The following is a 24,127-nucleotide window of genomic DNA, read 5'->3' on the forward strand; positions in this document are numbered from 1 at the left end:
CCTTTGAATACCAACCTTTTACCCATGATGACCCTAATGTCATAAGGGTAATGATTATTTGACGATTTAACAAAGGAAATCCATAAAGAGATGCATAGGGACCGCCTGAATAACTATTATGCTCAATATCCACCACTTTCGAACTTGACTAGACAAGGCTCCTTGACCCTAACGGACCCTTGCCGGATTGGGTGGATAAAGAGGTCTTTTTCCCTTGTGCTTGCATCCAAAAAGACGAGGGATAAAGTCGAAGGCTGGAGGTGACTAACGATCGAGATAATGATGATGATGATGATGATGATGATGATGATGATGAGCATAGAGCTAGTAATGAATCAATTGATGATATGGAAGGCACTAAAGGTGAGGGTAATGATGAAGACAACCATGAGTATGAGGATGATTCAAGTGATGATGAGGGCACTATTAGCGGTAATTGTGGATGAAGATGCTTGGGAGCAAAAGGCAAAAAGAAGGGAGGTTTGACCGATGGTGATTGGTGGCTACCATAGCATCTAACCACGGACATAATTTGTGATCACCCCCTTCTTTTGTTTATCTCTCTTGTTATATTAACTTGTGTGATAGTTAGTTCATAATAGTGTAATTCATTTGAAGCCATTTTGGACTCTCTTTGGTTGTCAATTTGTTTAAGGTCATTAAATATAGGTTGGTAGAGTGAGACGTTGTTCACTTCATCAATCAAACACATTTATATTTCTCAACAAACAACTAGTTAGTGGTTAAGTCGAGGTCGATCCATGGGACGGTGTGCTTTGGGTTCTAAGTCTATCTATCTCAATTAATGCTAGTGTCACAATTGATTTCGGTTTGAAGTTGTGTTCTAAACTAATAAAAGCAATAAAGTAAAGAAAGCAATAAATTAAGAGATGCAAACAAATGATTAAAAGCATAGGTGTTGGAGTATGTGTCCTCGACAATAATACGATCACATGTTTAAATCTCATGATAAGAATATATGAGGGAAAGCAATATTTTATTATCAACTGATCCACATTAATCGGTAATGGTTGGCTGACTAGAGTTTGACATTACTGTCGTATGACGGTGGTGATCAGTTGATCCCTTAAGGTCATACCTTTAGGGTAACACTCTTAATTGATAAATTAATTAATTGTATAATGATACAAGTTAATTAATCCTTTAAAATAGATGATGTTTTTATTATTGTTTATAAAACAATTATAATTAAAATGAATAATGTATTATAATTACAAGGTGTTTTGAATTATAATTAAATGGTCCATTTCAAGTATATGTAATCATGTATTGCTATTTGTATTCTTGTATGTGATTCTTTTTGTATGTAATGATTTTTAATAAGTTAAAAATGCATTACATGGTCACATGTCTAGTAACATGTCACATATGTCACTAAATAGAATTGACAAAATACAAACTTAAAATGGAATCCCATTTTAAGTATGGAAACCGGTATTCCATGGGTGGGAGACAATTATACTTTTGTCTTAAATGTTTAAGACAACCTAATTAAGCTAGGGTTAGGCATGCTTAACCGATTTTTCTTGTGAAGAACATTTGATAGGAAAAATGAGCATGGATTGGCATTGGGTAAACCAAGGTAACCGGCCCCTCTCTCCTCTTCTCTAAATGAGAATTGCTTTTCTCATTTACACATTCATTCTAATATTTTCTAATACATCTCTTAACTATGTACTCCAAAATTGTTTAGAGATAGAAAATAAAAACATCATTTCAATACTAATATTAAGATCAAATTACTAGTAGTAGTAATAAAATTATATTAGTTATTTTAAAGGAACATTTACTAATTTCTAGTAACAAAATTAGTTTATGTATTAAGATGGATTACCTTGGTACAATCCTTTAAGGAGTAGATCCTACCATTGGATCTAGGGTTTTCTCTTGGAGCACTTGAATTTTTCTTAAGAAGACTAATTTGGAAGGTGATGCGTGTATTTTATATAAGATTTTTACCTCATTTTTACACGCATTTCTCTATTATTTACGTGGCATCTAGCTACAAATACCCCAGAATATTCTACTTTGGTTCGTTTTATGTAAATTGCAGGAATAAGCCAAAGAGGAGATAAATCGAGCCTAAATTCGTCCCATTTGCATGCATTTATGGAGAACAAGGAGCCGGAGCTTGGAATCTATCACTTTGAAGACGCATGAGCTGGTTTCGGAAGATGTTTAGTGCCTAAACGTACCAAGATAGCTCGATCGACTACTTTTCTGGTCGATCGAATGCTTTATATACTGAAGGTTACTCGATCGAGCAGTCCCAGTATTCAATCAAGTAGGCAATACAAGGAGTTACTCGATCGAGTGGTTTATTTCCACTCGATCGAGGGGTTTGACGCTTAGTTACTCGATCGAGTGGTTTATTTCCACTCGATCAAGTGGTTTTGCCTGTAATAGAGTTTATCCGCATATTTTCGTATGGGCTTTTGTAATTAACCTATGGATTAGGTTTAGAGGAGGATTTTCGTATACTACTAAATACAGTAGACTACGTAGCTCCTCCTCATTCACTTTTCACTAGAAAAACTTCTACTGTTTCTTTGTTTCACTTGCCTCCTACCCTTTTTGCTACTTGGATTTGAACATGTATTCGGTATTATCACTCACTTTTGTTTCTTGTTCTTATTCTTAATACAATTAGTGCTTTTATTTCCCCTCTTCCTTTATTTCGCAATTGCTTATTTGTTTCCCTCTTATTTCTATTATCATGTTTAATTTCTATCATTTATATGTTATTGTTATTAATTCAATGGTGATGCATAGCTAATTCCCTCTTGCTAAGGCTAGGGGATCCATGATTATGAAGGAATAGTAGTTGCCATATTAGGTTAATGCTTGTGTAGTCTTTGTTGTTAATCGCTACAGTTAATTGTATCTGTCTAATTGAGTCGACGTAATTAGACATTTTTATCATAGTAAACCTTGACCTGGACCGGAAGGTTGGAAAGGGTGAGACTCGTAGCGAGCATTAGGGCACCGTAGTGAGGGCGGAAGCTAAGTTATCTGTGCTTTAGGGCGAATTGAGACCGGAAGAAGATATTCACTGCTCCTCAGACCATACTTGCATTGACCTGAGACTTAGATTACTAGACTGAATGATCATGGTGAACCGTCTGTCTTAGTTGTTTTCCTTATCTGTTTAATCCTTTTTTTGCCTTTTCTCTCTCTCATTCTCATTAGTTTAGAACAACAACCCAATTAAAACCCCCAATTTGGTTACTATGACGAACTTAGACAAAGCCGACATTTTCCCATCTCCGTGTGGAGATCGACCCGACTTCCCTAGCTATATTAGTTAGAGCCAGTTGGTTATTTTTGATAGGTATACGACTGCCCTGTCAAATTTTGGCGCCGTTGCCAGGGAGGTGGCGCAATTTTGTTGCTTTATTTAAGTTTGTCTCTCGGCTCAAGGAATTTATTCCAAATTCCTTGAGACTGATCTCATTTTTGCGAAGTTTTTGATTAGTTTTGCAGGTTATCTGTTCTATAAGAGAAAATCGTCGCACCTGCTTTGCTTTGTAAAATTCTATTTGCCAGGATGCCTAATATAGCCAGCCATTTAGAGCCTAATGTGGATTCGCTTCCAAAAGGTTTCCTATTGCCCACTACTGAGTCGGGAACCTTTGGAATCCACCCATCTTACATACAGCTGGTCGAGAGAAATCTCTTTAGGGGGGTACCGGAAGAAGATCCATGCAGGCATATAGAACTGTTTACAGAGTATTGCTCTACCATTCCTCTTGCTGCTGGGGTGACACAGGATAAAGTGAAGAGAGCTCTTTTTCCCTTTTGTTTAGCTGATGATGCCCGGGAATGGTTGAGGGATCTAGATAGGGAGGCAGCCGGTGTAACCGGCTGGAGTTCCCTTGCTTTGGCCTTTTACATGCGATATTTTCCACCGCAGCGCACTAATGCTTTGAGAGCTCAGATTACTTCTTTTAAGCAATTACCTAATGAAGATTTGGATGGGGCGTGGGCGAGGTTCAAGAACCTCGTCCGTTCTGTGCCTCACCATGGTCTCAAGCTTTGCTTCCTTTGTACCCAGTTCTACAACGGGTTATATCGAAACCAAAGAGCTATTCTTGATAGTGTAGCTAAGGGGAGATTCACGAAGAATGTTGAAGATGACCAAGGGTGGCGCCTTATTGAAGAGATGGCTATTCATGTTTCAGAATATGGAAATCCCCGAGGTAGTGAGCAAGTTAACGAGTTGGTAACAACTGCAGTGGAAAGTCCTAGCAAAAGTCTAGGTAATGTGGAGATTACGGAGGCTGTGAATGAGAGCGCACAGGTCTCTTCAATTACTGAGCATGTGGAGATATGTGGTAGATGTGGCATGGAAGGGCATGACCCTATTGATTGTCTGGCAAGTATAGAGCGCGTCCTTACTTACCAGAAATACAAGCAAGGGGTCCCTTTTTCTCAATTATACGAGGAAATGAAGAATGTTTCTACTCTTTCTACGCCGGCACCGCAGCCGGTCTCTCCTTCTACAAACAAGGAAATTGCCGAACTGAAATCCTTGATGTTAAACTGAACACAACAGTTTGAGGAGAAATGTAGCGAGAATAAAACTGTTATTGTGGAATTAAGAGAACAAGTCGCGCAGCTAACACTCGCGAAAGACCAAGCCAACCTTTTACCGACATGCGATCCGGTTAATGCTACGAATCTCCAAGGTGGCCTTACTCACGAGAGGCCAAAAGTACCAGAGGACGGGGTTTTGACAGCTGATAATACCCCGGAAGATGATTTGGATGAGTTTTTGGACGAAATCTTTGCTGCGTATTGTCCGGACACTCGATCGAGTGAAAATTCTACTCGATCGAGTGAAGTAATCCATCCCATCACTCGATCGAGTGATAATTGTGGTCGATCGAGTAGTGCTCAAATTACCAAAGCTCGATCGAGTGATATTCTTACTCGATCGAGTGAAATAGCTGGAGAAATCACTCGATCGAGTGAACAAAGTGACCGATCGAGCAAGCCTGGAAAAGAGATCACTCGATCGAGTGAAGAAAATGGTCGATCGAGTAAACTCCAACATGAAACCACTCGATCGAGTGAGGAAAGTACTCGATCGAGTACTAGAAGAGACGGAGACCCTATTTTGCTATCTAATTCCGCTACCGTGTCATCTTCCCCTGCTGTGGAGACGTCACGCACTGATAAAGGTAAAGAGAAAGTCACGGGTTCACTTATTGCTACAAGAGTACCCTTTCCAATTCGTCTGAAGGACGTGAAGGTCGAGCGACAGTACGATAAGTTTGTGGACGTTGTGAAGAACCTCCAGGTAACTGTCCCTTTTACCGAACTTGTTACCCAGGTACCTACGTACGCTAAATTTATGAAAGATATTGTGACGCGTAAGAGAGAGCTGAGTGAATTTGAGACGGTTTCATTTATGGAAGAGTCTAGTAATTTACTTTTAAATAAGACTCCGCCTAAAATGAAAGACCCGGGTAGCTTTTCTATTACCTGTGTTATAGGCAATTTAGTTATTGATAAGTCTCTTTGTGATTTAGGAGCCAGTGTCAGCGTCATGCCCCTATCTGTCTGCAAGAAATTGAATATGGGTCATCTTAAATTGACTAACATTACCCTACAGATGGCTGCTAGATCCGTTAGGAGACCTTTGGGTGTCTTGGAGGACGTGCCTGTGAAAATAGGCAAGTTCTTTATACCAGTCGATTTCATTGTTTTGACATAGCTAAGGACACCCGGACCCCAATTATCTTAGGAAGACCGTTCCTTTGTACAGCTGGGGCCATTATTGATGTCAAACAAGGGCGTTTAGCTCTTGCAGTAGGGGATGACGCGATCACTTTTAGCCTGCCTAGCACTTTGGCTCGGCCAATGATAGAGGATACTTGTTATTCGGTTGATATTATTGACGAGTCTTTTTATGACTTCTGGTCGGGTTCTTTTATGAAGGACCCACTAGAAGCTCTTATGCTTTTAGATGAGTGTGCAGATAACCCATATGACGATGATGCTGTGTTGGATTTGCCTATAGATGATTTAGATGAGCGTGAACTCACTGACGCTGAGGGAGAGCAAGTGGAACAGATGATCAGTACTCTTTGCTCCATTGAGGTAAAGGTACCGGAACGTAAGCCTCTCCCCTCTCATCTAAAATATGCTTTCTTAGATGATACTGAGCGATATCCAGTCATCGTTAGTGCTAAGCTTGATAACGATCAGCTAACTTCTTTGTTAGCTGTGCTTAAGAAAAACAGGAAAGCTTTGGGTTATTCCTTGGACGATATCAATGGGATTAGTCCAGATATTTGTATGCACAGAATAGAGCTGGAAGAAGATCACAAACCTTGCAGACAGGGTCAGCGCCTGCTGAACCAGAAGATGCAAGATGTTGTGATGGCTTAGGTAATGAAGCTGCTCGACGCGGGTATTATCTATTCTGTTGGTCATTCTTAATGGGCGAGTCCAGTGCAGGTGGTCCCGAAGAAAGGAGGGACTACCGTGGTTAAGAATGATAAGAATGAGTTAATACCCACTCGAGTGCCGCCACCAAGAAATATCACTTTCCCCTTCCTTTTATTGATCAAATGGTAGAAAGGTTAGCTTCTCATAAATTTTTTTGCTATTTAGACGGGTATTCAGGGTTCTTTCAGATCCCTATTCACCCAGACGATGAAGCTAAGACTACATTTACTTGTCCTCAAGGCGTGTTTTCTTATCGCAGGATGCCTTTTGGTTTATGTAATGCCCCTGCCACCTTCCAAAGGTGCATGATGGGGATATTTCATGGAAGTTTTCATGGACGATTTCAGTGTTTATGGAAGTGATTTTTCTAACTGTCTGTCTAACCTTGATAAAGTGTTGCAGCGCTGCATCGAGGTTAATCTCGTGCTTAACTGGGAGAAGTGCCATTTCATGGTCAACGAGGGAGTTGTCTTAGGGCACTTAGTTTCTGATAGGGGAATAGAGGTTGATAAACCAAAGGTGGAAGTGATTCAGCAATTACCACCTCCTGTTAATGTTAAGGGGGTGAGGAGTTTCCTTGGCCACGCCGGCTTCTATCGCCGGTTTATCAAGGATTTCTCAAAATTTGCTAAACCACTTACACAGCTGCTACATAAGGATGCCCCTTTTGTGTTTACTGATGAGTGTCTTTCTGCTTTTCACAGGTTAAAGTAGGCTTTAGTCTCTACGCCGATCATACAACCCCCCGACTGGGACTTGCCGTTTGAGATAATGTGTGATGCCAGTGACTATGCACTAGGAGCGGTGCTAGGCCAAAGGAAAGACAAAGCTTTAAATGCAATCTACTATGCGAGCCGAACTCTGGATGAGGCTCAAGTGAAGTACACTACCACTGAAAAAGAGCTGCTAGCTGTAGTTTATGCCTTAGAGAAATTTCGTTCTTATTTGATTGGGTCAGAAGTTACTGTTTTTACTGACCATGCAGCTCTGAGGCACCTCCTTGCTAAGAAGGAGGCTAAACCACGGCTATTGAGATGGATACTCCTTCTTCAGGAGTTTGATTTGCAGATTAAAGACAAGAAAGGAGCTGAGAACGTTGTAGCTGATCATCTGTCGCGACTGTCGCAACAAGAAGGGGAAGATTCTTTACCTATTGATGATTCTTTCCCTGATGATACTTTATTTTCTATATTATCGTCTATTGTTAACCAAGAGCCTTGGTATGCAGATATAGCTAACTACGTTGTCAGTGGCAAGCTGCCGCCTAACCTTTATCATCAGCAGAGGAAGCGTTTTCTGTATAACGCTAAGCAGTATTTTTGGGACGATCCTTATTTATTTAAGGAATGTGCAGACGGTCTCTACAGACGGTGTATTCCGCAGTGGGAGGCCAAAGTAGTCCTGGAAGGCTGTCACTCCTCTTCCTATGGTGGTTACCACGGTCCATCGCACACCGTGGCAAAGGTACTTCAGTCTGGTTTTTACTGGCCTTCTTTGTTTGCTGATGCTAAGTCTTTTGTTTAAGCTTGTGATACCTGCCAACGATCAGGGAACATTTCAAAGAGACATGAGATGCCACAAAATGGTATCTTAGAGGTTGAGGTTTTCGATGTCTGGGGCATTGATTTCCAAGGACCGTTCCCGTCTAGTAACGGTAACAGGTACATTTTAGTGGCTGTAGACTATGTGTCGAAATGGGTTGAGGCAATTGCTTCACCTCATTGTGATGCCAAGACTGTGATAAAAATGTTTAAAAAGGTCATATTTCCCCGATTTGGTGTCCCTAGGGTCGTCATTAGTGATGGGGGAATGCACTTTAAAGAAAAGAAACTAACTTCTATTCTGTCTAAAGTTGGTGTCCAACACCGGCGTGGTTTGGGGTATCATCCCCAAACTAGTGGTCAGGTTGAGGTCTCTAATCGCGAGTTGAAAGAGATCTTGTCTAAGGTAGTTTCTAAATCACGGAAGGATTGGAGTCTTAAATTAGAAGACACATTATGGGCCTACAGAACTACCTTTAAGACACCAATTGGTGCATCACCTTATAGGTTAGTTTATGGGAAATCATGTCACTTACCTGTTGAGTTGGAATGTAAGGCTTGGTGGGCAATTCGTGAGCTTAACTTTGATCCTAAGTTGTGTGGTCAGAATCGTCTTTTGCAGCTAGATGAGTTGGAAGAATTTAGGCTTAATGCCTATGATAGCTCGCGCATTTATAAAGAAAAGACGAAGAGATGGCATGACAAAAGAATTCTACCTCGGGAGTTTCATGTCGGGCAAAAGGTGTTGTTGTTTAATGCCCGACTGCGATTGTTTCCTGGCAAGCTGAAGTCCAGGTGGAGTGGTCCTTATACGGTGACAGCTGTCACTAGATATGGATCCGTTGAGCTAGAAGGTCCCGAGGGAAATCGGTTCAAGGTGAATGGGCAATATGTGAAGCATTTGTTGGAATATGTGTCCTCCGACAATAATGCGATCACAACTGTTGATCATCATGATCAACAGTTGTGATCGCATTATTGTCGGAGGACACATATTCTAACAATCTCCCACTTGTCCTCGACAAGTGTGCGTCACCAATTCTCTTGTCCTATTACTATCTCCCACTCAATGCAAGGTGTCTTTCAGGTCGTACTTGCAAGTGATCATATCGAGAGTGGTTTCCTCGATCTGGAGAATAACTGATTGACCGAATTTATCTACCATAGATATCTTCCGAGCGTGGCCACGCATTTCCAGTTCATTACTCCTCGAGTGGCCCTGAGATATTATTATAACCCTGACTAGGGGTGGACAATTCCTATCGCACTCATTCCCTTCGACTAGCCACAGCCATCATAACCCAAAATATGCCCATTTGACCCCATTTACAAAGGTTGTAGTAACATAAATCAAAGTTAATCTGAAACTGTGCCATCTTAGGAGAATGGTCTTTAGTCAAAAGAATCGACTCATTAGAATACTATAGTAGCTCTCGCCACGACCAGGCTATATAAATTTGCCCGAACTCTATAAGCGGTCATAAGGCCCGACAAAGTGTTCCTAACAGTCTGCCTATGTGATCGACTAGTCATTCTCATATGACTCCATGGCACTTGAACTTGCCATCAATCGCATCACATTCTAGTCACTTTGAGACGTCACCTCATGTAAGTAACTATGGGCGAATACAATGCTAATCCGTGTTCACTTTAACGGGGTTCAATTGCCACTACAACCCGTTTGGATGTAACAATGTATAAAGAAAAGATAAAAGACAAATGCGATTGTGAACATGAACAAAAACGACACTTTTATTTCATTTCAAAATCTAACATAAACTTGGTACACGTTTAAGTCCCATGGACACAACATGTCCATCATGCTTGGCATGCGATAAAGGTTTGGTGAGCGGATCGGCTATATTGTCATCCGTCCCAACCTTACAAATCGCAATTTCCTTTCTTTCAATGAACTCTCTAATTACATGATATTTTCTCAGTACATGTCTAGATCTATTACTAGACTTTAACTCTTTAGCTTGGAAGATTGTCCCACTATTATCACAATAGAGAGTGATGGGATCATTGGCGGTAGGTACTACTCTTAGACCTTCCGTGAATTGCCTGATCCACACAGCTTCCTTGGCAGCTTCTGATGCTGCAATGTACTCAGCCTCCGTTGTTAAATCCGTAGTCACAGCTTCCTTGAAGCTTCTCCAGCTAACGGCACCACCATTGAGCATGAAAACGAAACCAGCTTGTGATTTCATGTCATCTCTATCCGTTTGAAAACTTGAGTCCGTGTAACCATTAACACGGAGCTCGGTGTCTCCTCCAAACACTAAGATAGAATCCTTAGTTCTTCTCAAGTACTTAAGGATGTTTTTGACGGCTATCCAGTGACTCTCACCTGGATTTTCTTGATATCTACTCGTCATGCTCAAGGCATACGAGACATCATGACGTGTGCATATCATGGCGTACATGATTGATCCAACAGCGGAAGCATAAGGGATCATCTTCATGCGTTCAACATCATGGGGTTCGGAGGAGATTGGGACTTGCTCAATATGGTCCCAGTTACCATATCTACCAAACCCCTTTTAGATTTGTCCATGCTGAACCGTCGAAGAATCTTATCAACATAAGACTCTTGACTTAGTGCCAATATCCTCTTGGATCTATCTCTATGGATCTGGATACCTAATATGCGTTGTGCTTCTCCTAAATCCTTCATTTGGAAGTGTTTACCTAACCACTTCTTAACAGAAGATAACATCGGAATATCACTTCCAATGAGTAGTATGTCATCGACATACAAGATTAGGAACACAACATTGCTCCCAATAAATTTCATGTATAAACATGGTTCCTCAACGCTTCGAGTGAAACCATTCTCTTTTATAACATGATTGAATCGATGATACCAACTTCTAGATGCTTGCTTAAGACCATAAATGGATCTCTTAAGCTTGCACACTTTGTTAGGATTTTTAGAATCAACAAAACCTTCGGGTTGTATCATGTACACCTCCTCTTCTAAATGCCCATTTAGAAAAGCGGTTTTGACATCCATTTGCCATATTTCATAATCATGAAATGCGGCAATCACTAACAAAATCCGTATGGATCTTAGCATGTCTACGGGGGCGAAGGTCTCATCATAATGGAGACCTTGGACTTGGGTAAATCCTTTTGCCACTAACCTAGCTTTGTAGACATCATCATGTCCTTCTATGCCATTCTTGACTTTGAAAATCCATTTGCATTGAAGAGGTCTTGCCCCTATAGGCAAATCTACCAAGTCCCAAACTTGGTTTTCATGCATAGAATCCATTTCGGACTTCATGGCTTCAAGCCATAAGGAGATATTGGGACTAGAGATTGCGGCCTTGTAGGTGGCGGGCTCGTCACTTTGTAAAAGCAACACATCGAGTATTCCATCTTCTTCGACAAGTCCCACATATCGATCGGGATGGCGTATAACTCGGCCCGTTCTTCTAAGAGGAGGAGGGACAACCGTGCTAGATGACAAAGGAACATCTTCTTGCGTCTCTACTTCGGTTTGTGGCTCTTGAACTTCATCAAGTTCAAAATTTCTCCCACTCTGTCTCTTAGAAATATACTGACTTGCTAAGAAGACAGCCTCGCAAGACACAAACACTTTGTTTTCTTGAGGTTTGTAGAAGTAGTAACCTCGAGAGGTCAAGGGGTAACCTACAAAGATGCATTTTTCGGATCTTGGGGCAAGCTTGTTGTCGTTCTTTGTCTTGACGTAAGCTTCACATCCCCAAATTTTCATGTAGGATATATTAGGAACTCTTCCCGTCCACATCTCATATGGAGTCTTTTCGGTTGTTTTTGTGGGACTATTATTCCAAGATCTAATTGCGGTTTGAATCGCAAATCCTCAAAACGAGTTTGGTAGCTCGGTTTGACTCATCATGGATCGAACCATATCAAGTAGGGTTCGATTTCTCCTTTCGGAAACACCATTAAGTTGTGGTGTTTCGGGTGGAGTAAGTTGTGATATAATACCACGACCTTTCAAGTGTGAATCGAATTCAAGGCTAAGATATTCTCCACCACGATCGGATCGTAGTGCCTTAATTCTTTTGTTCAATTGGTTCTCTACTTCGTTTTGAAATTCCTTGAATTTCTCAAACGCTTCACTTTTATACTTCATTAAATAGATATACCCATATCTACTCAAGTCATCGGTGAAGGTTATGAAGTAGTCATAATTTCCACGAGCGGTGATACTCATTGGTCCACACACATCGGTATGTATTAGTCCCAATAGTTCACTTGCTCGTGTCCCTTTACCACTAAAAGGATTTCGAGTCATTTTGCCAAGAAGGCAATATTCGCATGTTCCATATGATTGAAAATCAAATGGTGTAATCACATTAGTCGAAATTAATCTTTTGATGCGATTCTCGTTTATGTGACCTAGTCGACAATGCCAAATGAACGATTCACTTGGGTCACTTGATTTGAGTTTCTTTGATTGAATGTTATAGATATCATTAGTCGGATTCGAGGTTTCTAAAATGTAAATGCCATTAATGGAAGAAGCTTGGCCTATAACCAAGTCGTTCCTAGAAATAGTACAACGATTGTTCTTAATGACATAACAAAATCCGTCCATGTCTAACATAGCGATAGAAATAATGTTTTTAGAGAGTGTAGGCACATAAAAACAATTATGTAAATACAACTCAAATCCATTAGGCAAAGCTAATACATAAGTTCCTTTGGATTCGGCCGCTACTCGAGCTCCATTTCCAAGGCGTAGATCAGCATCTCCTTTGCTAAGCCTCTTCACGTCTCTTAAACCCTGTAAATGATTACAAAGGTGAGAATCACAACCGGTATCCAGTACCCATGTTGTAGTGGAAGTATAATTTATATCAATAACATAAATTTCCTTAGGAATTTTACCTTTTGGAACGATGATTCCTTCCCTTATATTTCGCAAATATACGGGACAATTCCTAAGCCAATGTCCCATGCCATAGCAATAATGGCACTCATCATCAACTTGCTTGAAGTTTTTCCCTTTCTTTCCCTTCTTCTTGAACTTTTTGCCCTTTGAAGCAAGAACTTGATTGCTTGAGCTCCCACTAGTTTTGGCATCTTTATCTTCCAGAGACAAAGATCCTATAGATTTTATGAGACGGTCTTCCTGAGACCGGCTCACAAGAGAACTAGTAGTAGTAGGTGGTCTAGAAGAAGTGATGAAGTTAAGGTTTCCATCCGAACCTATCCCAAAATGAAGTTCTCTAGTAGTGTCGAAATCATTGTTGAAGCAAACGTTGTCAAAAAATTGTGGCAAGACTCAATAGTTATCGGTGCGGTAGCGTTTGATGGATTCATTGTAATGAACTACAAGTATGGAGGAAAAGGAAATATTAACATTTGTCCTTTTAATATCATACTTGTAAATAAATTAACAAGATATGAGCATTTATATAGTGACCTCTACCCAACTAATATAAATGATTCCAAGACCCAAATTCATATTAACTTGGGCACGGTGTGGCCGATGAAACCCATATCAAAAACTTTTGTTGAGTTCAACCCAAATTTCGAATAAATGTGTCCATGATCCAAACCCACATTAACTTGGGCACGGTGTGGCCGATGAAACCCTCATCAACATGAATTCGGTGGATAGACATTTATCACCCACTTCCCCTACGTAACAAGGTTTGTACCCCGGTGTGGCCGAGTGCACTCCCTCACGAAATAGGTTTTCATGTTTTCTACTTTTTGGTAAGGCTAAGTCTCAATTGTTTATTTTTAGCGAGAGGTCATGTCAATTTATTATCTATCACGTTTTAAGTGAACTAAAGTGGTGAACTACGATAATTCTAATTGACACGGTCGTTAAAATCGATTAAAATATAATGCATGTTTTAGTTATGGCGATTTAGCGATGCATGCAACATATAAATAAAATGCAAAGCATAAATTAAATCCTAGTATGGCCTTCCTAAAATAGAAAATCTAATTAACTATTACATATTTGGAAACCAACTCCATTGGTCCCTTGAACTTCGATTTTGGCACGCATCTCGAGGTAACACTGTCTTTATGTATCGCCTTCTTGAGTGACACCGTCTTCAAGGAACTCCGAAATAAATAAATTACATAACAAATTACATAATCTCCTATTATACATTTGTAATTAAAATAAAATAAATCTATTAAATTACAAAACGGTGATACGAGATCACAATAAATTACAACCGAATCTATATTCCCATACATTTCGGGTAATACCAATTAAAACTAAGGTCATACTAAGTAAAATTACATAATTCAAAAATTACATAAAATAAAATTATGACAATCATAAATAAAATGCAGCATTATAATATGTATGAACATGCCCAATTTTATGCTAAATCGCCTTTAAGGAGCCAATATCGTATATTAAATGGTTTTTACGGATTTGCGTGATTCAATCTTTTAAAATTACATAAAATCATATTTATACATAAGTTAATTACCCTAACCTACTTAGGACTCAAAATTAGTCTCCACTAACATATTGACAATAATTAACTTTTATTTCTTAAAATTGTTCATTAATGGACTCAAAATTACAATAAAATGTCATAAACTCCAAATAAATCACAAAAATTTCAAATAAATTTGAAATTTGAAATTTAAACTCATGAACATTCTGGAAAAATACCATGGCACTCATAATGTTCAAAAACTTAGGTTAAAATTTCGAAAAATTATCGGAAAAACTATGTTGTGGTTTATCGGATTTATCAATTATAATCATAAAAACATGAGAAAAATTATATTTATCAACTTTTCAATTTTAGATCTGAAATGGGTAATAAAATGCAACATGTGACGTTTTTCCTTAGTCATGAAGTATGTTTTAGCAATTATTCATTAATTAAAGTCACTATTTATGCTATTTTTCATCAAAAATTCATAAATCTTGCATAAAGACTTCATTATAGCCTATTATTTTACACACATCTTGTAAAATTTTATGTGACAACATACTAAATTTATATGACCAGATTCGAAATATTTCTCATATTAACCTATTTTTCATTTAAATTCGATTTTTATCATGAAAAATCCATATTTCGAGCATAAAAACTCCAACAATTCTGAAAATTTACAGGTCATCTAAAAATAATATATGCGAAAACATATCCAAAAACCACTGGAAAATTCGAAGTTTTGCTAATTTTAGTCCGAAAATGACATTTTTATCATAAAATCACATTTTTAATGTCATTATTATATAAAATGAACAATAAAAATCCATAAATTAACCAAAATATCCTAAATACATTTTAGGACCTGAAACTTTAACATAAAAAATTTATTTCGTGATATATCATAATAACACAAATTTATAAGTTTTATATGTTAATCGTATAACTCGGAAAAATTATAACCGATTTGCATGCAAACAACCTAAGGCTCATGATACCGCTTGTTAGAAATCTATATCTCATTACTAAACATTTTCATATATGTTTCAAATTAATTTAGTCATAAAATTAAATGTTGATCTTATGCATGCAAACAATAATAAGAATAAGGAAGAAATCATCAACCCTTACATGATATTTCGGATTTTTGGGCACAAGTGAGTTCTCCTACTCACTTGTTCTTGAGCTCTCCAAATATTGGATGAACAAGGATTCAAGTGTACAATCCCTCCCAAGGATTAATACCCAAGGTAATCTCTTAATAAAATTAATATTATTATTACTAGAACAATATTAATTTAAATAGGATCACATGTTTAAGTCTCATTTTAAAGAATACAATTGGGAAGTAATATTTTACTGTCAACTGGTCCACACATATCGGTAATGATTGGCTGACTAGAGTTTGACATTACTTGTCGTCTGATGTGGTGATCATTGATCCCCTTAGGTCATACCTAAAGGGTAACACTCTTAATTGATTATTTAATTGATCGTATGACGATACGGGTTAATTAAATTACTTAAAATTGACGGACGATTTTGGAAGTAATATTTACATATCTCATTATAATTTGATTAAATAAGATACGGTCTAAGTAATCGAATTGTTTTATTGCTTAGATGAAATTATTGTTTACGGAAACAATTGCATTTGAATGAATAATTTATTATAAATACAAGATGTTGTGATTTATAATTGGTAAAATATTTTGGTACAAGTAATTATGAATTAATAAGTCGATTTTGTATATGACGCATTTTTATTAATGCGTTGATTTTAATATGTTAAAAATACATGACAATTTTACATGTCTTATAACATGTGACAAATTGACAAATTGACAAAATCAAATGGAATCCATTTTATCCCATTTAGACCGAAATAGTGGGGTGATTTAGGATAAATATTGTGTTGATTTATTAAGTGGAAAACACAATTATTTTACCTAAACCTAGCCATGCAAACCTACTTACTCTTGTGAAGACAACCTTGCTCATGCATTGGCCCCTTTACCCTCCCCCTACCCGGTTTCCTTATAGAAAAGACCAAAGAGGTTTTCTCTATAATAAAACCTAATATACTACATGAAGAGTTAGTGTATTATATTCATTCATTCAACCATCTAAAATAAGAGTTTTTAGAGAGATAAATCTTCTTCCTTCTTCTCCTTCTCTTAACCGAAATATTAAGAGAACAAATAATATTTTGGTCAATTTTATTTAAATTAATATTGTTCTAGTAATAATAATAATATTGATTTTATTAAGAGATTACCTTGGGTATTAATCCTTGGGAGGGATTCTACACTTGAATCCTTGTTCATCCAATATTTGGAGACCTCAAGAACAAGTGAGTAGGAGAAGTCACTTGTGCCCAAAAATCTGAAATATCATGTAAGGGTTGATGATTTCTTCCTTATTTTTATTATTGTTTGCATGCATAAGATCAATGTTTAATTTTATGACTAAATTAAATCATCACATATATGAATATGTTAAGTAATGAGATATAGATTTCTAACAGCATTATCACGAGGCAAATGAAGCAGATAATCGTGTTGAAGTCCTGTACTTCGACGAGCTAGATGCGCCAGTTAATTAATGCCAGAAAGGTCGTGCGGGACGTCATAAACCTGCGCTCTCCGGGAGGCAACCCGGACTGTTTTATTGTATTTTTGTTGAACCTTTTATTTACCTTTAGCTTTTTGTTGAACTTTAGACGCTGTTTTATGCACCCTATGTATTTTCCTTGCTTTTGATGCGTGTTTTGCAGGTACAGTCACTCGATCGAGTAGTTTTTCTACTCGATCGAGCACTTTTGAGATATTATTCACTCGATCGAGTGATTTCAGTACTCGATCGACAAGCTGCATAACCCGGATCACTCGATCGAGTAACAATTTGCTCGATCGAGCACCTTTTGATGCCATTTCACTCGATCGAGCTATTCCAATCCACTCGATCGAGTGGTTTCGTCTTCCAGCCGTTACTTTTCGTCTGTTGAGCTACTGCTTGACTTCTTTTGACCTCCCATGTTCATGGTCGGTTTGGGGAGGTCCCTCTTCATAACGTTTTGTAAGTCCTCCGACTCCACTTATCCTTCTCTCCTTAGTTTGCATTTCTTTCCCTATTTTTGGTACAATGAGGGCATTGTACAGTTTGGTTTGGGGAGGTATGCATCCATATCTGTGTCTGCATGTTTTCTTGCATTTTCGTTTGCATGTTTATTTATTTTCGCATGCATTGTCGTTTTTAATTCGAAAATCACATAAATTTCAAAAAAAATTCACGTTTAATTTGAGTCGGAACGTTTGAACTTTGACGCTACATTGAATCCTTACCTTAGCCTTGCATTTTCTTGACATATAGTTGGCATGATTATGTGCATGATCTACGAGTTTTTGTTTCTCTCTTATCTGAACAAATAGACTTGACTCACTTATCGGCAAGCTACATTACATTCTGAGGTTAGAGCTTTATAAACTGGTGACATTCATGACCGTTTTCATTTAGGATATGAGTAGTACTCTCTTTAAGGCATGTAACATCAATTTGCATAAGCATGAGTCTAGTCTTCTGAATACATGTATGCATTCGGTCTGTGGATGGTGACACATATTAGGAGAGGCGGTTCCCTTTTATTTCATTCTACCCATAAGCCCCACATAGCCAAATTGCCCTTTTTGACCTACTAGCTACTAACTATAATTTTTCCTACCCTAGCCGAGCTAGTGATGTGTAGCTGTTTGGAATTCTTTACTGCAGTTTGGTTATATGTATCTGATTTCAGAAGTTGGTGGAAGAATTGAAGGGAATGAAAGAAAAAATGATGGATGAAAATGAAAAAAAAAAAGAAAAGAATGAAAAAAAATGGAATATGAAAAAGAAAAAGAAAGAAAAATCATGTGCAGAGAATTGAAAAATTGTATAATGATTTTCACTCCCATGTTTTACTTATATGTTATGGGGAGTTGACAAGTTTTTGGTGTATTGTGAGTTGAGTGCATGGAATTTGCACCGTTTTGTTTTATTATATTGAGTATGAAGTTGGGATGCATAGCAGTTCAATATTTGGATTCGTTGTTGCTAGCCTGGCTATTAACCCCACATATCCAAATTCATCTTAGCCCCTTCTTACCCATTACCTCACTTACCCAAATGTAAGTCCTTGGCATGTGTCTTGGTCATTAGTATGGTTGGAATGCGTATGTACGGTTGTAGAGACTTTATTCATGTTAACTGCATACATGTTCTTATAGGTCGAGTTAGGTGAGTGTCTTTACTTCTTTCTATCTTTCACATATACACTCACCTCGTGCCTAGATTTGAGCGATGAGCGACCCGTGAGAGTCCGATATCTTTTGAGTCTTGCAAAGTCGACGGTTCAGTAAGTTTGAAACATTGATTTAACTCGTTTGCACTTATCATTTGCCACTTTGTTAGTTGTTGTAGTAAACTGGTTTTGGTGGGTGATTTGTAGCTGAAGTGTTGGTCCCGTTCTACTGTTTATTCTTAGTTGCATTCATAGTTTGCTTGGGGACAAGCAAAGGTTTGGTTTGGGGAGATTTGATGCGTGTATTTTATATAAGGTTTTTACCTCATTTTTACACGCATTTCTGTATTATTTACGTGGCATCTAGCTACAAATACCCCCGAATATTCTACTTTGGTTCGTTTTATGTAAATTGCAGGAATAAGCCAAAGAGGAGATAAATCGAGCCTAAATTCGTCCCATTTGCATGCATTTATGGAGAACAAGGAGCCGGAGCTTGGAATCTATCACTTTGAAGACGCGTGAGCTGGTTTCGGAAGATGTTTAGTGCCTAAACGTACCAAGATAGCTCGATCGACTACTTTTCTGGTCGATCGAATGCTTTATATACTGAAGGTTACTCGATCGAGCAGTCCCAGTATTCAATCAAGTAGGTAATACAAGGAGTTACTCGATCGAGTGGTTTATTTCCACTCGATCGAGGGGTTTGACGCTTAGTTACTCGATCGAGTGGTTTATTTCCACTCGATCGAGTGGTTTTGCCTGTAATAGAGTTTTTCCGCCTATTTTCGTATGAGCTTTTGTAATTAAGCTACGGATTAGGTTTAGAGGAGGATTTTCGTATACTACTAAATACAGTAGACCGCGTAGCTCCTCCTCATTCACTTTTCACTAGAAAAACTTCTACTGTTTTTTTTTGTTTCACTTGCCTCCTACCCTTTTTGCTACTTGGATTCGAACTTGTATTCGGTATTATCACTCACTTTTGTTTCTTGTTCTTATTCTTAATACAATTAGTGCTTTTATTTCCCCTCTTCCTTTATTTCGCAATTGCTTATTTGTTTCCCTCTTATTTCTATTATCATGTTTAATTTCTATCATTTATATGTTATTGTTATTAATTCAATGGTGATGCATAGCTAATTCTCTCTTGCTAAGGCTAGGGGATCCATAATTATGAAGGAATAGTAGTTGCCATATTAGGTTAATGCTTGTGTAGTTTTTGTTGTTAATCGCTACAGTTAACTGTATCTGTCTAATTGAGTCGACGCAATTAGACATTTTTATCATAGTAAACCTTGACCTGGACCGGAAGGTTGGAAAGGGTGAGACTCGTAGCGAGCATTAGGGCACCGTAGTGAGGGCGGAAGCTAAGCTATCTGTGCTTTAGGGCGAATTGAGACCGGAAGGAGATATTCACGGCTCCTCAGACCATACTTGCATTGACCTCAGACTTAGATTACTAGACTGAATGATCATGGTGAACCGTCTGTCTTAGCTATTTTCCTTATCTGTTTAATCCTTTTTTTTTTGCCTTTTCTCTCTCTCATTCTCATTAGTTTAGAACAACAACCCAATTAAAACCCCCAATTTGGTTACCGTGACGAACTTAGACAAAGCCGACATTTTCCCATCTCCCTGTGGAGATCGACCCGACTTCCCTAGCTATATTAGTTAGAGCCAGTTGGTTATTTTTGATAGGTATACGACATCCCTGTCAGAAGGAGTCCAATTAGTATATCCATTTCGGCCACAAATGTAAGAATATTTGATTTCTTCTCTTTTATTCATTAGTTATGCATGCATAAGATCTAGATTAGTTTTTTAATAAACTAATTTTTATTAAGTTATTAGAAGTATCTAATAAGAGCTTAATTAATCTTACAATTGGTATCAGAGCAAGAGTTGTTGCGTGCATAATCGGTTGTTGTTTTCTCGAGTTAAAATGTTAACATATAAAACTTGTATTTTGTGATTTGTGATGATAAAGACCACGAATTTTTTGCATGTTAAACATTCTGGTCCTAAATTGATTTTAGGTCATTTTTGATGATTTATGGTATTATATTTCTCTTTAATATGATTTTAGTATTTTTATTACATTTTGTTGGATAAAATGTCAGTTAAATCACTAAAATTAGTTAGACTTCGTCTCTGACCATAAAATTTTAGTATGTTATCACATGCAATATTTACACACTTTATGTAAATTTTGAAATAAAATGGTTTTATTTTGAATGATTTATGATTTTTAGATGTAAAAATCACGTAAATAGTGACTATTTTAGCATAAATTAGATAAAATGAATTTTATGACATAAATTTTTTTTCCAAAGTTATATATATATGATATGAACATCAGATCTAAAGTTGCATGTCAAATTTCATTTGATTTGGATGTCTATTGATTTTTATATTGTAAAATTAATAAATAGCAACTTTAAATAGTCAAAATTATAAATTTGATTTTTTGGACCTAAAAATTTATCTTTTAAGGTCATAGAAACTTATTTAGAATATTAAAAATTTTAATTTTGATTTATTGTATAATTTTATGTTTAATTTAGAATTAAAGAGTTAAAATTATGTATTACGCGATTTATTTGTGAAATAAATTAAAATATTCTATAAGCAAGTTTTATTAAAATTTTGGAATTTTGGGAATTTTCCAGAATATACAAAATTATGATTTTGATTTTTTTTCGAATTTTTATGACTTTTTGGGAATTATTCCTTTATTATTATGAATAATATTGTTTAAAAAACAATAATAAAATATCAAGTTGAATTATAGTCAAATATTTAGTGAAGACTAAATTTTTGAGTCCTAAGTAGGTTAGGGTAATTAACTTGGACATAGATTTGATTTATGTAATATTGTGTGATATTAATAAGTTAATAGTCACAATTATCCATAAAACCGGACCGAATATACGATATTAGCTTAAAATAGGGCGATTTGGCACATCACATGGCATGTTTTATACATATATTAATGCTGCATTTTTATTATGATTGTCATATTTTCATTTAATATATAATTTTGAATTATGTAATTTGTACTTAGTATGGCCTTAGTTTTAATTGATATTTCCCGAAATGAATGGGGATATCGATTCGGTTGTAATTAATGTGATCTCGTATTACTTTTATTTTTATTTTGTTTTTCTTTTTATAATGTATAAAGTAGAAAAGCTATGTAATTTATTTATCCCGGAGATCCTTGAAGACGGTGCCATTCGAGAAAGCGTTCCGACAAAGACGGTGTTGCCTTGGAGTGCGTGCCGAATGAAGTTCAAGGAACCAAAGGAGTTGGTTTCCGAATTTGTATATAGTTTATTGGATTTTCTATTTTAGGAAGGCCATACTAGGATTTATTGTTTTTGTTTTGCATTTGTTTTATATGTTTGCATGCATAGCCAAATCGCCATAACTACACATGCATATCTTTTCATCGATCCATCGACCGTGTCATTTATAATTATCGTATTTCACCGCTTTAGTTCACTTAAAATGTGATAGATAACAAATTGACAAGACCTCTCGCTAATAATAATTGAGGATTAGCCTTACCAAATAGTAGAACCATGAATCCCAATTTCATAAGGAATTAGGCTCGGCTCACCGGGGTGCTAAACTTGTTACGTTGGGTAAGTGGGTAGTAAATTGTTATTACATCGAAATTTGGATTGAGCTCAACGGAAGTATTCGTGACCGTAGTCGCATGTGTTCCGGGCTAAAGATAAATATTAAAGTAATTTTATCGACCGAGAGTTCTAGAAGTAGAATAGATTAAAGAGTTAATCCACCGAGTTATATTAATTAGGGATGAATCGGCTCACCGTACCCGAATTGATATGAATTTGGATCTCGGGATCATTTATAATAGTTGGGTAGAGGTCACTATATAAATGCTTAAAACTTGTTTAAAGTGTTTACAAGTTTGATTAAAATGACAAATGTTAATATTTCCTTTACCTCCATTTTGTAGTTTTTTCAATGGATCCAATCAATCCAACAACACCTATTACCATTGAGTCTTGTCATAACTTATTTGATGATATTTGCTCCAACAACAACCTCGATACAACTAGAGAGCTTCTTTTTGGGATCGGTTCCGACGGAAACCTTAATTTCATTACTTCCTCCATACCTCCTACTATGACTAGATCTTTTGTGAATGTGTCTCGGGAAGACCATCTCGCTAAATCTATGGGATCCTTATCTTTAGAAGAAAGCGGTGCCGAAACTAGTGGGAGTCCTAGCAAGCAAGCTCTTGCAACTAAAGGGAAATGGTTCAAAAGGAAGGGGAAGAAAGGTAGAAAATTCAACAATGGAAACAAGATGGCTAGTGGGACTACCAAAGGAGCCAAAGTTGATGATGAATACCATTATTGTCATGGCATGGGACATTGGATGAGCAATTGCCCCATATATTTGATAAATATTAGGGATGGACTTGTTATTCCACTCGGTAAAATTCCTTCTGAAATTTATGTTATTGATGTAAATTTTACTTCCGCCACAACGTGGGTATTAGATACCGGTTGCGGTTCTCACCTTTGTAATCATTTACAGGGGCTAAGAAACGTGGAAAAGCTGAGCAAGGACGATGTTGATCTCCGACTTGGGAATGGAGCTAGAGTAGCGGCCACATCCAAGGGAACTTATGTACTTGTTTTGGCAAATGGATTTGAGTTGTATTTACATAATTGTTTTTATGTACCTTCTCTTTCTAAGAACATTATTTCAATTGCTATGTTAGACATCGAGGGCTTTAACTTTGCCATTAAAAATAATTGTTGTATTATTTCTAGAAATGACTTGGTCATAGGCCGAGGCTCTTCTATAAATGGCATTTATGTTCTAGAGACTTCAAATCCAAGTAAAGACATCTATAACATACAATCCAAGAGACTCAAATCAAGTGATCCAAATGAATCATACATTTGGCATTGTCGATTAGGTTATATTAACAAGAATCGCATTAAAAGACTAGTTTCAACTAATGTTATTAAACCATTTGATTTTCAATCCTATGATATATGTGAGTTTTGCCTCCTAGGCAAAATGACTCGTAATCCTTTTAGTGGTAAAGGGACTCGAGCTAGTGAACTATTGGGCCTTATACATACCGATGTATATGGACCAATGACTATCACCGCTACGGGTAATTATGACTACTTCATTACCTTCACCGATGATTTAAGTAGATATGGGTATATCTACTTAATGAAGTACAAGAGTGAAGCTTTTGAGAAATATACATGTAGGAGTAGGAATAAAAAATGAAAAACATGTTTTTGGATTTTTAAATTTTATGGAAATTGAAGTACAAATGCAATGATATGATATATATGAATGCATGCTCTAACTAAATGCAATTCTATATGACATATATAACAAATAAATGCAAT

At 37.1% G+C, this 24,127-nt stretch overlaps 1 protein-coding gene across 1 annotated transcript in view; it reads left to right on the forward strand.

Moving 5' to 3' along the window:
* Window positions 1-387: 387 nt before the first annotated feature.
* LOC141655883 (uncharacterized) overlaps window positions 388-24,127 on the forward strand; it is a 29,956-nt gene continuing 6,216 nt past the window's right edge. Inside the window, exon 1 of the mRNA XM_074462899.1 lies at window positions 388-480. Within this exon, the coding sequence (XP_074319000.1) occupies window positions 388-480 (93 nt within the window). The remainder of the gene's footprint in view (window positions 481-24,127) is intronic.

This window comes from Silene latifolia, chromosome 1 (genome assembly GCF_048544455.1).
Source record: "Silene latifolia isolate original U9 population chromosome 1, ASM4854445v1, whole genome shotgun sequence".
Taxonomy (NCBI): Eukaryota; Viridiplantae; Streptophyta; class Magnoliopsida; order Caryophyllales; family Caryophyllaceae; genus Silene; species Silene latifolia.